Genomic DNA, 14,269 nt, shown 5'->3' with positions numbered 1-14,269 from the left:
GAGTGGATTCACATCAGAAGCACCAGCTTCCATTGCATGCCAGCAATGAGTGGGGCCAAAGCCAGCAGTTGGCAGGGCCAGAGCCAAAAGTGAGTGGGTCACCCCTTGTCTCTCCCTTTCTGCCACCCCCTTTTCTCTCCCTTTCTCTCCCCCTCTTCTTTCCCACCAGTGGACTGCCAAGGAAGGAACAGATCACTCTTGCCAGAAGCTTTTGAAATTAGGCTGGGGGCTGCATCTGGCCTTAGGGTTGCGAATTGCCAACCCCTGTTGTAAGAGCTCCCCTGCATGTTTGTTGACCAAAGCTTGGCGAAAGGTCACAGGCTAGCTATCAAAAATTAAAATCTGCATACAGACCAGGACTGCCTCAAATGACAATGGGAAGTCTCTTTATTTTGCTTTTAAAAGAAAAACTGAGGCTGTGATCTGAATGCATGTAAATATCAAGACACCTGATCAAGTTTAGGGCACAATCCAATGCATGTTTAGGCAGAAAAAAGTCCTACAACATTTTCAGCAAGAGTGAAAGGGGAAGAGTTTCTAAATCCAGGGGAGGAGCCTAAGGCTGAACCCCTAAGCACGTATCCTTGGAAGCGACAGTCTGTTGAAATCAGTCAGACACACTTGCAAATAAAGCGTGCTCAGCAGCACAGTGTGAATTTACCTCTTTGGAATTTTCCAGTCTAGGCAGGTGTGCAACAGGATCCAGAACCTGATAAAGTCTCTCACCTGTGGAGGAGGAGGTGGTGGTGGTGTTTCTCAAGGCACTGAGCAGGAAATGCATTGTATAGACACCAAAAGGGTTTCTTCCAAAGCAGATGATTTGATGATCCACATCCAGGCTTCCTGTCCAGTTTAAGGAGCTCATGACCACATTCCCCTGGACCAAAGAAGTGACCTGCTGCTTCCTTTTGCTTCTGCTCTCAGTGATTGTCTCCCCATCCACTTGCCACTGGATCTGGGGTGGAGGATAGGAGTGCAGAGAACAGTTGCAGAGAAAGCCATTGTCCTTATGCCAACATGTAGCATTTCTCTGGGGGTTTCTGCTAAACTTGGGGGCATCTGGAAAAGAGCAAACAACCAAGATGAATTGATTCAAAGGCAGGAACAGAGCTAGTTGCGATACTGCAGTGCATCTACTAGAGGCAGCTAGGAGATTGGGGAGATGTTCTTTTGATCCCTAGTATGGCTTCTTCTATCGTAGAAGAACTGGATTGGTTGGCTGAATTTCTCCCAACTTTTACCAATGCAAGAGCCTCTGTTTAAAAAATGCTCTGCTAAATATGACTTTCACTCCAGGCTGCTAAAGGTCGTAATTTCTTTTGGTTATCAGTGCTTCAGTACTGAACCTCAAGGGCATCTCAGCAGAGGGTCGGGGATGTCCTGCAGTTTGGAGTTCAGCATTCTTATTCTCCCTGCAGCAAGGAGTCCCAGAGGTTAACCCCAACCTTGGCTCACTCACATGCTATGTAGAGCCGGAAGATCCCCTGAGAAGAGCTTAGAGAGTTATTAGCCGTGCACATATATTCGCCCTCATCCTTGACTGTCAGATTGGTCAGCTCCAACCAGTTATCTTGGAGGTTCTCCAAGGTCCTGCCTGCCTTGACCCAACTCGTTTCAACTGGAGGGTTGCTATCAGCTTTGCAGAGGACCTTTAATGAGTCGCCTTCCTGAGCTGTCAAGTGGGAGCCACTGACCACTTCCCTGGAACAATCTGTAATCATAGCAAAGTGTCAGTCATCTCCATGGAAGAGCCAGAACCCCTTTGATGTAACCAGCATCATACTCCAGAGGAGACGGGGGCATCAGGTACTGATTTTCACACCCTAAGGCTCTGGTACCTGGAACGAGCGTTGGGTCTCTCCCGGAAGTTTGGGAGACATTGAACATCACTGTCCTTGGAGGATCTGGAACAGACACATCAAAATTTAATGACAGAAGGGTCTTAACACTGATGAACTACAGACCCCCTGGAATGATGGTACTTGTAACATTGTCCTGAGAATGTAGGGTCAGCAATGATTCTTCAAGGAAATCATTTTCCCTGGTTCAATGCGTGTTAAGTGCACAGAAGAAGATTTTACAGCACCGAATTTTGACAATAAAATATTCCAGTTTTAAAATTGTGTTCCAGGCAGTATGCATTCTGAGCCCCCACCCAATCCCCAAGAAGATCCAAATTCTGCTCCACATTTTCTATCATCTGAATATGTTTTGTTAAGCAAGCATTGCTTCTGTTTACTTTACTGTGCATAATCTATTCAGCTTCTAACTCTATTGATGTTTTCATCTCTGCATTTTTGAAAGGAGCTGCTGAGGGGAAGTGAGAAAGGAGGAAAGCGTGGATCGATATTCTTAGCTATGCTCTTTTTTGGCACCATGAGGACCAGCAACTTGCTCTTTTGAATAAACGAGAATGGAAGTTCTTGGGGCGCCAAACCCAGTGTCTGATTCTGCATTTGCACACTAGCCCTACAGACATGGAAGGCACATAGCACTGATGCCGACGCTGTGGTACAATATCTAGAATAAGGAAGACGAGTTACTTAGCAAAAAGTGACTTTCATAGTAGACACACAGAGCATCATTATTGGATGCCACATAATCCACCCTATAAACTGGATACCAAAAGAGACTCCTCTGCTCCTGGGTAGCAAATTCATCTCCCTTTCCCTTAAGGAATCCTGGGGTAGTTGGCCCTTTATGGGATGCTCACTGGAAGCTGAGAGAAAACGACCTGAAGCAATGGAACATCCAGAGATAACATGGGGGATGTTCAACTCTTCTTCCCCATGCACACCGTTTTATTGTAAAAACAGAATGCTTCTCCTAGTCCTCCCCACCCCTGCTCCAAATGTGGAGCTTGGTCATTCTTAAATAAATATTATATCAATGTGCCCTCTTGTGGTGAAAGAGAGAGACAGCCAAACATTTCAGACACAGAATATTTTCAAATATTGAAATGTGCGTTTTCACCACCTGGGGGCACATTTATGCAGTTAGAAACGGACTTCTTCTTCGAAAGCTTCGTAATGCGTACCCTCCTAATGTTACTCCTGCAGTTGCAGTAGCGTCCGATGAAGTCAATTTCAATAAGTCAATAACTTCTCTTGTAATAAAGGTGTTTGTTTTTAAAGTGCCACGGGACTAACCCTATTGGGCCATTTCCCCATCACTCAATCCTGCTGCTTCCCACGTGATGGAGGGGGAACCTGCCCTTCCCGGGTAGGCTGTAGCAATCGGGGTGGTAAGTTACTCGAAGAACCTACTTACGTACATCAGGCTGCCCACTTCAGACGTTCCCCCTCCACCACATGGAAGACAGTGGGGCTGGGTGGTGAATATATGATGGAGGGCCAGCTAGTGCAACCTCGTTTTCCCCACTCATGTGATTAAAATCTCATGAGATCGAACAACCAAACAGGCTACTCTTTATCACTAATGCTATATCAGTGCGCTCTGCGATGCAATCGTGTCCATCCATGCACGTTTACAGAAGTCGTCCCAATCACGGGCCCATGTTTGTGAAAGAATGCATTTATCACGTGCTGCAAAGAAATAAGTAGCAATGTTTGCTGGTGAGATTGCCAGCCAAGCCACTTTGCATAGGATGAATGCCTGAGCTGAAGGCCCCCAAAGAGTCCTCCCCCCACACACACACACACTTACATTGCACAGTCACCTGAATGGTGTTGTGGGCTAAGCCAAACTGATTCACTGCCTGGCACTGATACGCCCCAGCATCCTCTGAGGTGATCTTGAGTAGCAGGTACGTGTGCTCCTTGCTGTTGCCGATGGTCTTGTCGTCCTTCCTCCAGGTCAGGGTGGGATCAGGCCTGCCCTCAGCATGACAGAGCAGACTGATGGTGTCACCCTCCCGGGCCTCCACAGGGTCCAAATCCCCTTCCCCTTTCTGAAAGCTTGAGACTGCAAGAGAAATGGGACTGACTGACAATAATCTTGGGATGATGCCTGTTAGTAAGGAAGCCTCTCTTAATACCAAGACACACTGATGTCTGTTCTGGGATGGAGGCTTACACCAGGAGTGCATAACGTGCGATCTACTATGGGAGGAGTCCCCAAACTCTTTGGGCCAGTGGGTCCAAACCTGGAATTTTGAGAAAGTGTCATAGCCACTGCCACAAAATAGCTGGCATGGGAGAGGGCGCCCATTCACAAAATGGCTGCCAAGGTGGATGAGGCCAGTCACAAAACACCGATCTGACAGGAGGCTACAAGGTAAGCTACTAGCCCAAGAAACTGAGTACAAGGCACAGATCACTTCTGAAGCCCCAAAGACAAAACCCTCCTTTGAACCCACAGTTTTCTGCTCCAATATCCAGTTCACAGAAGGCATGGGTGAGGATAAAATAGAAGTAATGTAAATAGAAGTAACAAAGCTGAGGTGGAATCTGAACGCCCCCCAAACACAAAACCACAGTTTTCCATTTCACACAAAAACAAGTTTGTGAAGATAAAAGTCCAGTCATTTGAACATACCCACCCACAAACAAATGACTCCCACTCCAGCACACCCACCTCCTGTTAAAAAAAAAATCCTAAAAGCAAAATCAAGAGGGATCTCAGCAAGCAGAGAGGTGTCCATGGACAGTACATTGGGGATTCCAGCACTAAAGGAAATGCAGCCAGCAGATGTGTGCTGTGGCCTGCCAGGTTCTTGTCAGTCTTCAAGGGGCCATAGCTCAGTGTGACAGAGCATGTGCTTTGCATGCTGAAAGTCCCAGGTTCAATTCCTGCTTTCTCCAGGTAGGGCTAGGAAAGAATCCTGCCTGAAACCCTGGAGAGCTGCTGCCAGTCAGTGCCGACAATACTGCCCACCATCTGACTCAGTATAAGGCAGCTTCCTATATTCCTAATCTTCTTTTCAGGCAGCAAGAACAGGAGACTGAAAAAGCTTGCTGGGTCAGGTTGCACAGGCCTGGTGTATGCTATAACCCATCTCTCAGCACTCAGGTGCTTCTGCTTTTGGGATACCTAGCTTCTGAGAATCTGCTCAGGGAGCCAATCTTCGTTGAAAAGCAGGGTATAATTATGCAACGAACAAATTTAGGGTGCAGTCCTATAGAGACAGACAGGCGCCTCCGACCTCCCCTGAAGTCGGAGGCGAGTGCCTACCCAATGCAGGGCGGAAGCAGCACAGAGAAGAGGATTCCCTCCATGCTGCAGCCACCTTGCACTTTGCCTCAGATGTGCTTTTTTGCGCGTCTAAGTGCAGCTTCGGGGAGGGGGCGGGAACGGGGCTGGAGACCACATAGGAAGCTGTCTAAAGCAGCTTCCGTGGTCTCCTCCTGCCCCCGCCCCCAAGAACTCCCCGTTTTCCCCCTTCCGTGTTACGAGCACGGAGGCGAAGGTGGTGCGGTTCTCTCCGCCCCAGCTATGAGGGGGCAGAGTGGGGGCAGGGAGCACAGTTTCCTGGCTACGAGCTCGGAGCTGAGAAACCGAAAAATACTATCTCCCCCAGACGCTGTCTAGGGGACACAGGACTGCTCTCCTAGTGATCATTGTCAAATTATAACTGAAGCTACTGCATGATAGCTTATCTGTCTTATATGACAAGCACATAGATCAGCTACTGAGAACACTGTTTCCTTGTCTTGAGATGATGGTATCTGTCAATAGAGGGAAGCTAATAGAGAGAAGGATACTGAATGATGACAACCTTATTGCTTGACAGCAACATCCTACATTACTGGAACCAGGTCTCAGTAATGATGATTAGAGGCAAACGAGAGAAGATCCAAGACCAATTTGGTAGAAAGCATCCTCCCTCCAATTCACATATTTCAAGTTCATGTTCGGAAATATCTCAATATCCAAAGTGTCATTGTAGGGATGAATTTACACTTGTGTGGGCTTTGGCCCAACAGCATGTATTCAACAGCTGCCATAAGGGATCAAATGCGGCCAGATAGCCCTGTTGCTTCCTGTTCCTGCCCAACTATATCCTCTCCCTGCCCTATCTCTCACATGCTAGTCCACTCCTAGATACCATCCCTGGATACCATAATCAAACTTTCCACTGCATACTCCCCACTTCAATGTCCTACAGCAGTTATTAGCTGTCTAAATGAAGATTTTGAGAATTCTCCAAGTTCCTGGAAGTGCCTTGAAATGAGCTGAGGGAATCAGTATTCTGGGAGTGGGATGGTACAGATCAATAAATGCATTTATACTGTCAAATCTCACCAGCGTGTCCAGGTCTTGTGATGCTCAGTGTGATTTTGACATCCCGAGGTTGATCTGAAACATAAGAAGGGGAACAGTGAGGGCACCATATGGATTGCCTGGAAACCCAAGAGCAAAAAGAAGGGTCGAGGTGGTGGCAGCTCATGGAGGAATGAAAGTCTACATAGAACTAAAAGAACTACTCCCAGGTGAGCTCAAATGGATGGTTTTCTGAGTGGTTTCACAAAGAGCAGAGTGACAGATTGTATAGGTAAGGACTTCGTATGAGCCAGATCAGGAGGGCATGAGGGTGTACTAAGGAAGTCCAGCTCCCACTGCTGTATTGATAGCTCCATATAGATGATCATTCAACACAGTGTACAAACGTTCTCCACATCCCCTTGGAGGTAATCTCTCAGGAGCTGTATGAGGTAGGCAGAGCCAGAACCAACTTCCTCCCTTTCTTTCTTAAGATTGTAGGGATGGCGGAGAATTCCGCCACAGACCCCAATGACTCTGCGGGTCCAGATTCTTTAGAATCCGGCCCCCCAGAGTCCATGGCAGAATGGAGCACCTCTCTCCACCTCCCTCCGGAATCCTCTTTGGCAGGATCCTGCTTGCGGCAATCCTGCGGAGCCACCGGCCGGATCCAGAGCGCCAGCAATATAGCCACCATTGCTGTATCGATGGCTGAGGGGGGCTGTCTCCAGACGCAAATGGCGTCCAGTACTCCATTTGCGGCTGTAAAGCTCTTAGATTAAGGTAAATGGAGCCATAAATGGCTGCATTTACCTTGAACTAAGACCATTATGGGCGCAAATGGCATACTGGATGCCATTTGCATCTGCAGCCAATCCCCCTCAGCCAGCGATATGGCAATAGCATCTGAATAGCGATGTTCAAAGTCTCTGAGATTCTCTGAACATCTCTCTGCCTGTCTCTTGCTCGGAGCAATTGCACAATTGGTGCAAATGAAATCAAGCCGCGATAGAACAGAAGATTTGCACAAGTTTCCCCAAATTTGCACAAATGTCCTAATTTGGGCAACTTTCTTACATAGGCTAAAGTGGGACTGTTGGCACTTTCTAGTTAGCAGGGGTTGGGTCTGGCCTTGTGCTGAGGAGCCTCTCGATTATAAACAATTCCAGGTGGTTACATCCGACATGACAGTCTGACCCGATCTTATGGCAGAAAGCAGGCAGTTATCCTTGACACCCTGCCATTTGGGAAGATGCAGTCTCGGGGTGTGTACCCCAGATTTTCCATCTTCATCTAAATAAGCTCAACCCCCAAACTTAAACCAATTCAAACTAATAAAACAATAAAACAATCTACACAGGAAATTTGTGCCAGTTAGGAAATTTGTGCAAATTGAACTGGGGATCAGGAACTAGACAAGCAAAAACAAAATTCTCATACAGCCCTATGCACACATCTATACATTCCATTCTCTCTCTCTCTCTCTCTTTCTCTCTCCGCTCTTTTCCCACTTCTCTCTCTCTCTCTGTCATCCACTTTTGCCTCTCCCTCCTGCAGAGCCAGAGTTAAGGATAGGCATGGTTGGACACGTGCTGAAGACCCATATTCCAGGAGGGGCCCACTGACAAGAGCCCCCTGGGCTCCTTCTCTACATCATTGCAACCTACTTGCTCACTGGCCCCCTCACTCTGATCCAGACACGAATAGTGATGGTGAGAAAGAGAAGCAGTAGATGCCACAGCTCCTTGGCTCCCTGACTGTCAGACAAGCAAGTGACGTCAATGATGAGAAAGAAGAGGAGGCGGCAACACCGGCTGGTAACAACAGTGGTGCCAAAGTAGACTCACTAAGGGAGAGGGGTCCACGGAGGGTGTCTTGCCCAACAGCCCCCCAAAACATGGAGCTGGCACTGTGAAAAATAATTGGAAATGGCACCAGTTTAATTTGTTACACCTCTTCGGAGCCACCTACTCTACAGGCACTTCACAGTGTGAAGCCCCTTGTTCCCATCTGTTTTCTGATCATAGCAAGCTGAGGTCTAGAAGCTGTGGCCTGAGCTAGCCTAGGGGAGTGGAAGGGGCTGATGTGTGAAATATATCCTACCTTGTGTCAGAGAGGGAGTTGGATTAGATTAGCCTCTGGATGCACCTGATCTCATCTGATCTCAGAAGCTAAGCAGAGTCAGCCCTTGTTAGTACTTGGATGGGAGACTGCCTGGGAATCAGGCTTCCTGCACTGAGCAGGGGGTTGGACTTGATGGTCTTGCAGGCCCCTTCCAACCATACCTGATGCCCTCCAGATGTATCGGACTACAGCTTCCATCATGCCCAGCTAGCATGCTCATGCTCACTGGAGATGATGGAAGTTGTATTCCAACACATCTGGAGAGCACTGGGTTTGAGTCCTAAATAACAAAATACAGTCTGTAGCTGTAAGTACACAAATATTTTGATTTGCTTATTTGATTGTTTATGGCGTCTTCTGGTTCTAGAATATGGGGTGAAGTTAATTACCAGAATTAAAGACCTCCCTTGAGAATGACTTCAGGTAAGGCAACTGAATACTCCCCTCACTGTCCATGGCTCAGCTGAGAAGCTTGCAAGGGTAGCCAGGAAATAATAAGAGTAGAAATCAAAACTCTCAAGGAACACTTTTGGCCTTATATGATGCTACCAAAAGAACAGGAAATGCAGGTACCCTGTGCTTCCCATTTCTCCAGTCCAAGACGGCATTCAAAACAGAGTATTCCTATCTATCCCAGTCGGGTGGTTCACAATCTGTTGGGAAACAAAGCTGCTCCATTTCAGATGTCTACTGGGGACATTATACTGATGTGGAGGAACAGGAAGTGCAAGGATCTTGTGTTTCCTGCTCTTTCCACATCATCACAATGCTCAAAGCTGCTGACATAATTATAGGTCAGTCATGGGAATTAACTAGTTAACTAACTAGTTAAAAAGTTAAAGGAATTGCTAACTGTTAACTTCAACTAGTTAAATTTTTCAGCTGACAACTTTTCACTTTAACTGGTTAAAAAAAAAGGTTAACCTTAACTTATATGAAGTATATAATTAGCCAATCAATGATATTATTGCACTTATCAATTTAAGATGTGGTATAAGTGATGTAAATGATTTACACATTAATTTGCCTGTTGAACTTCTAAAAGTCAAATAAAAATGAGGGGGGAAACTTGAACTTTTTTAAAGTACAAGTTGTTATCTATCTAATCTATCTATCTATCTATCTATCTATCTATCTATCTATCTATCATCTGGCTTTCCCAGAGTTTTCCCTGACAACCACTCTCTAGGACTCTGTGTGGCGTGATATTTCTTTATTGAAAATCTAGGACTTCTTGTTTGACGAACAGAGAATAGTATGTATTCCTATGAGATATGGTATCTTCAGAACTACAAATCCCAGAGTACCTTAGTTCATGCTGGCATTCTCTGTGTACTTGTGGAAGTCAACCATGCGGCCAACTGGCTGTAGGATAGGGAACAAGCACAAGCAACCAGAGACATGATCGGTGGTGGTCACCATGACCGAGATAAGCCACGGTGGCTCATGGCACATGTCAGCCACCACTGTAAACAGTGGGCGGTCACCACAGCTTATTGTAGTATGCAAACGTGGGCAGGGTGACGTGTTGCTGTGGGTAACAAGACACCCAGAACCCAGGGGCTGCTTTTGGGTTCTGGAGTGGCTTGTTAACTACAGCAACAAGCCACCCTGCCTGGCTTGTTGCACTTCATGATAAACTGTGGTAACTGCCTGCCATGGCTTGAATATTCACAATGGTGGATGGCTTGTTGCTGTAGTGGGAGGGAGCCATTTCTTTTGCCAAATTTGCAGGCCCCAAAAGATATGTGAGTAAATAAGCTATCCTTAATGTACGCTTATAAACCTATCAGATTTCATAGAATCATAGAACAGTAGGGTTGGAAGGGGCCTCTAAGACCATCGAGTCCAACCCCCTCCTCAGTGCAGGAATCCAAGTCAGAGCATCCCTGACAGATGGCTGTCCAGCTTCATCTTGAATGCCTCCAGTGTGGGAGAGCCCACCAGCTCCCTCGGTAATTGGTCCCATTGTCGTATTGCTCTAGATTTATGGCAGTGGGATTTTGTGATAAATATTCGTTCAGAATTCTGAACAGTTTTAGACTCATATTAGGTTCCTTAAGTAACAATTATCATTTCATGTTAAAATCTATGTACCATAATAGTTCTTTATTGAAATAAGTGTATTTTTAAAATGTAAGTTAAAAGTGAGTTCTGAGTAAATCAGTGTGCTTCTGAGGACTTATGGAAAAGAAATCCACTCCATGCATTTGAAGATGAGAAAATAATGTTAATAGGCAATTCTCCATGTTTCATACATTGCCCATAAATCAATTTAACTTTTAATGTATTATTTTCTTTTTAACTTGTATTTTAACTAGCTGAAAATGGAGCAGGGGTTGGACTTGGTGGCCTAAATGGTCCCCTCCAGCTCTATGATTCTATGAAATATTTAACCTAAATTAATCTTAAAGGCCGCTAACTTTTAACTATAGTTATTTTTTTTGCTAATTTTTCCCACGACTGCCGTAGAATAGATCCTTTTTCCATCCCCATAACATCCAAAAGATTAAAACTAGGAAATAAATAGGTAAAGACATAAATAGGAAACAACTTGCCTGTTACAGTAATTTGAGGTGAAGTAAAGCCATATTTAGTCATATAACTGAATGTGAATCCCTTGTTGCCCTCAATTCTCAAGAAGTATTGCCCCTCATCTTCTAATTGGGCATTAGTGATGCTGAAGGAGCATTCGCCTTGTCCTGGATTTCCTCTGATGTGAAAACGGCTTCTGATGGATGTCTTAAGGGAGTACCTGTTATCATTGGTGGCCACAAGAAGACCCGTAATGTAATACATGGGGTTGCTTCCAAACCTGTGTTTAGTTCCTGGCTCGTCCTTAAACCAGTAGACAAATAATAGTTCATCCCAGGACACGTCTCGCCTCTCTAAAGTGAACCGGCAGGGAATGCTGATGTTGGAACCTCGCTGCACAGTGAAAGGGGCAGGCACTATTGTCAATTTATAACATTCCCCGAGTGGGCTCAGAGTCAGAATACCTGCCAGAGGAAACAGAGAAAGACGGTTTGGTATGTGGACAGACATCTAAAGAAGGTCCATTTAGCACTGGCCCTCCTGTAGTTCTTCCAAGGCCTTCCAGGGCCATCCACATGCTGGACTTGAATCATGTCCTGGATTTTCTTATTGTTGTTTTAAGATTGTTTAGATCTCTCTCTCTCTCTCTCTCTCTCTCTCTCTCTCTCTCTCTCTCTCACACACACACACACACACACAGCTGTCTGTTTATATGTAAACAGTTTTTATACTATGTATAATATTGCATTTTTAAGGTTTTTAATCTTTATAAACCACCTAGAGAGCTTCAGCTATTGGGCGGTATAGAAATCTAATTAACGAATGAAAATGAAATGAACGAATGGACAGCATCCAAGGTGCAGTGTAGGGATGTCAGAGAATTCTGCGACGGATCTCGGTGAGGCCGAATGCCAGGGCATTCGGCCCCCCGAAACCGATCGCAGAACGAAGCCCCCGCCCCCCCCACGAAAGGCGTGCGGGACGAAGTCCTCGCCGCCCCCACCCCACGAAAGGCACACGAAACAGAGCACTTACCTGCTCCCGTCCGCGCTGCTTTGTGAATGGCAGCCGTCCTGCAGCCGCCATTCGCTTCCTCCTCTTCAGCTGTGATAGGCTACGTAAATACTTACGTAGCCTATCACAGCTAATGAAATCCATTTGCGTCCCTGTGGAGGCCGTGATAGGCTACGTAAGTATTTATGTAGCCTATCACAGCAAGGGGAAAATACCCCAGCGTACGCAAATGGCGGCTACCACCATTTGCGTACGCTGGAGTTTTTCCCCCTGCCGTGATAGGCTACGTAAATATTTACACAGCCTATCACGGCTCAATACAGGGACAGAAATGGTGGTGGCTACGACAGCCGCCATTTGCATCCCTGCAGGGCTGCCCAGCGGGCGGATGTCCGGCTGCGGGCGGCCGGAGCCGGCTGGCGGCTCCACGGCTTGGCCGCGGAGCGCAGCCAGCCGGGCAGGATTCCGGGGGGAGGGACGGAGCACCTCCCCCCCATCAAGGATTCTGGGGGGAGGGACGGAGCACCTCCCCCCACCTGCGGAACCCGGCGGAGCCAGGTAAGCGGGGTTTCGTACACCCCTAGTGCAGTGCCTGCGACCAGTTTTCACCAGAATAGTGGCTGGGTGTCATGTCCCCTGCTGGAGGAATCCTCCTCTGAGAAGAGCTAGAGCTCCCAGAGACAGACAATGCCAAGGAGCCACCCAAATCAGGAGATCCAGGGCAGCCTGGGCCCTCAGAGGACATTACTGCTAGTCCATCCCTGCAGGAGGAGGGGAATTCTACCTCTGAGGCAAAGTCTGGGCCACCACCTAGCTCACGAGAGGCTAGTGCTCAATTACAAAGGAGGACTCCTTGAGAGCAAGGCCCTCCTCCTGAGTAGGACTTTTGCCAGAGGAGCTGTAATGCACTGCAGCTGAGCCCTGGATGGGGCTCAGAAAGCTCTGGCTAGATAAGCCTTCAGTTTTAGTCTACCTGGTGCTGGAACAACATTGTTCATCAGTTCTTGTACTATGCTGTGTCACTGACCACCTGTGCTACTGACCCTTGGACCCCTGCTTGAATCTGCTTCTGGACTGTGTATGGTAACTTACTGCTTAACTGTGCTTTAACCTGTGCTTGTATCTAGACTACTCCTGCCTTTGCCTGATCCCATACTGGACTAGAACTTTTGTGCATGCCCACTTGCCTCCTTTGTTGCCTTGCCTTTTGGATTGCCACATAATTTGCTCTATTGCTGAGTCTGATTTGGCCATAGCAGGAGCAGGACACTGGGAAGGAAGCGGTAAATCTCTCCTCTCTGCACACTGTAATGCCTATGAAAATCAAGTGCCCCCGCATTTAGTATTAATTTTTAGGAAAACTGACAGTCTTGCTAATGACACATTTAGCATCACACGTAGTTTGGCACCAAACAAGCACATTAGGAGAGTAATTTTTTAAAAGCTGTCCTTTTGTGATTAAACCCTGCCTGTTCTTCTTTTCCTCCCCCCACCCAACTACAAAACATCTGGAGATGGTGTTCAAGTGTTAATCCATCTCAAAGGTAGCAATTCCTGCTATTTCACAACTTTTCAATAGATTTGGGTCAAATGTTGCTAAAACACTTGTGTGCTTGTTTGAGTTGAACTTGGAGTTACTCTTACAGCAAAGAGCTGGAGAAGAGGGAGTAATTGGGCATTGTAAGGGCTTAATTACATATTATGGGGACCCTTGGCTCTCATCAGCCTGTTTTTCCCCCATGCATCTCTGCAGTAATGTCTTGTAAAGGAAAATGTATGAGGTGATGCCATTATATTTGGGCTGCCTTTACACTAAAGAAAAACCCTGCAGTCCTCCCATTCTGGAGCCTTTCTGTGTTTATTGTGGGCTCCCAGATAGAGACCACTTGGTTGCTGAAAGGGGAAGCTTTTAATTTTGGAGGTTCCCTAGAACACAATGAAACAGTGCCATCTAGTGGCTGTTTCAATTGCATTACATTCTGACTTTAAAAAATGGTTCATTAGTTCCAGATCTTTTTGGAGCGAAATAACCAGGAAATATCTCTGGATGTGACCTGGAGGTTAACAAAGTCATGAAAAGGACCTGCAAACTTCCATGAGTGAACAATCTCAATAGCAGGATAAGAGCTCTGCGTGAAGGAGCCATTGGTCTTTTCCTGCCACTGTTCCAGTTATTTGGCTGCCACTTGCAAGTATGGGAAAACACTGAACACAGAAACAACACGTCTTTCACTGGACCAGCTTAGTGCCATCCAGACATGTTGGACTGCTGTGTTGGACCCATGCTGGCTGGGGATGATGGGAGTTTCAGTCTGTCAAGGAAAAGGGGGGAGGAAGGACGGATCCCTGCCGCCAGGACCGGCCCCAATCTCCCTGCAAGGGAGGACCACCCAGGACCCCCTTCCCCAAAACAGGACTGGCCAAACTTGGCCTT

General features: G+C 46.7%; 1 protein-coding gene across 4 annotated transcripts in view; it reads right to left on the bottom strand.

The window, feature by feature from the left end:
• Positions 1-14,269, bottom strand: part of LOC146337806 (sialic acid-binding Ig-like lectin 10) — a 32,923-nt gene that overhangs the window by 7,297 nt on the left and 11,357 nt on the right. For 2 of the 4 annotated variants that reach the window (XM_084815282.1, XM_084815283.1), the window contains exons 3-8: positions 10,845-11,285; positions 6,205-6,258; positions 3,667-3,924; positions 1,839-1,904; positions 1,460-1,711; positions 727-1,059 (exon numbers count right to left, since the gene is read on the bottom strand). In XM_084815282.1, coding sequence (XP_084671408.1) covers positions 727-1,059; positions 1,460-1,711; positions 1,839-1,904; positions 3,667-3,924; positions 6,205-6,258; positions 10,845-11,285 — 1,404 coding nt within the window. Of the gene's footprint in view, positions 1-726; positions 1,060-1,459; positions 1,712-1,838; positions 1,905-3,666; positions 3,925-6,204; positions 6,259-10,844; positions 11,286-14,269 lie in introns of those variants that run through there. The other 2 variants (XM_084815285.1, XM_084815284.1) reach the window with 2 other exon arrangements.

The sequence above is a fragment of the Heloderma suspectum genome, chromosome 10, assembly GCF_057233095.1.
Source record: "Heloderma suspectum isolate Gila_16-S chromosome 10, 16-S_ref, whole genome shotgun sequence".
Taxonomy (NCBI): domain Eukaryota; kingdom Metazoa; phylum Chordata; class Lepidosauria; order Squamata; family Helodermatidae; genus Heloderma; species Heloderma suspectum.
Note: the sequence above shows the minus strand (reverse complement) of the source record. Positions and strands in the feature narration are given on the sequence as shown.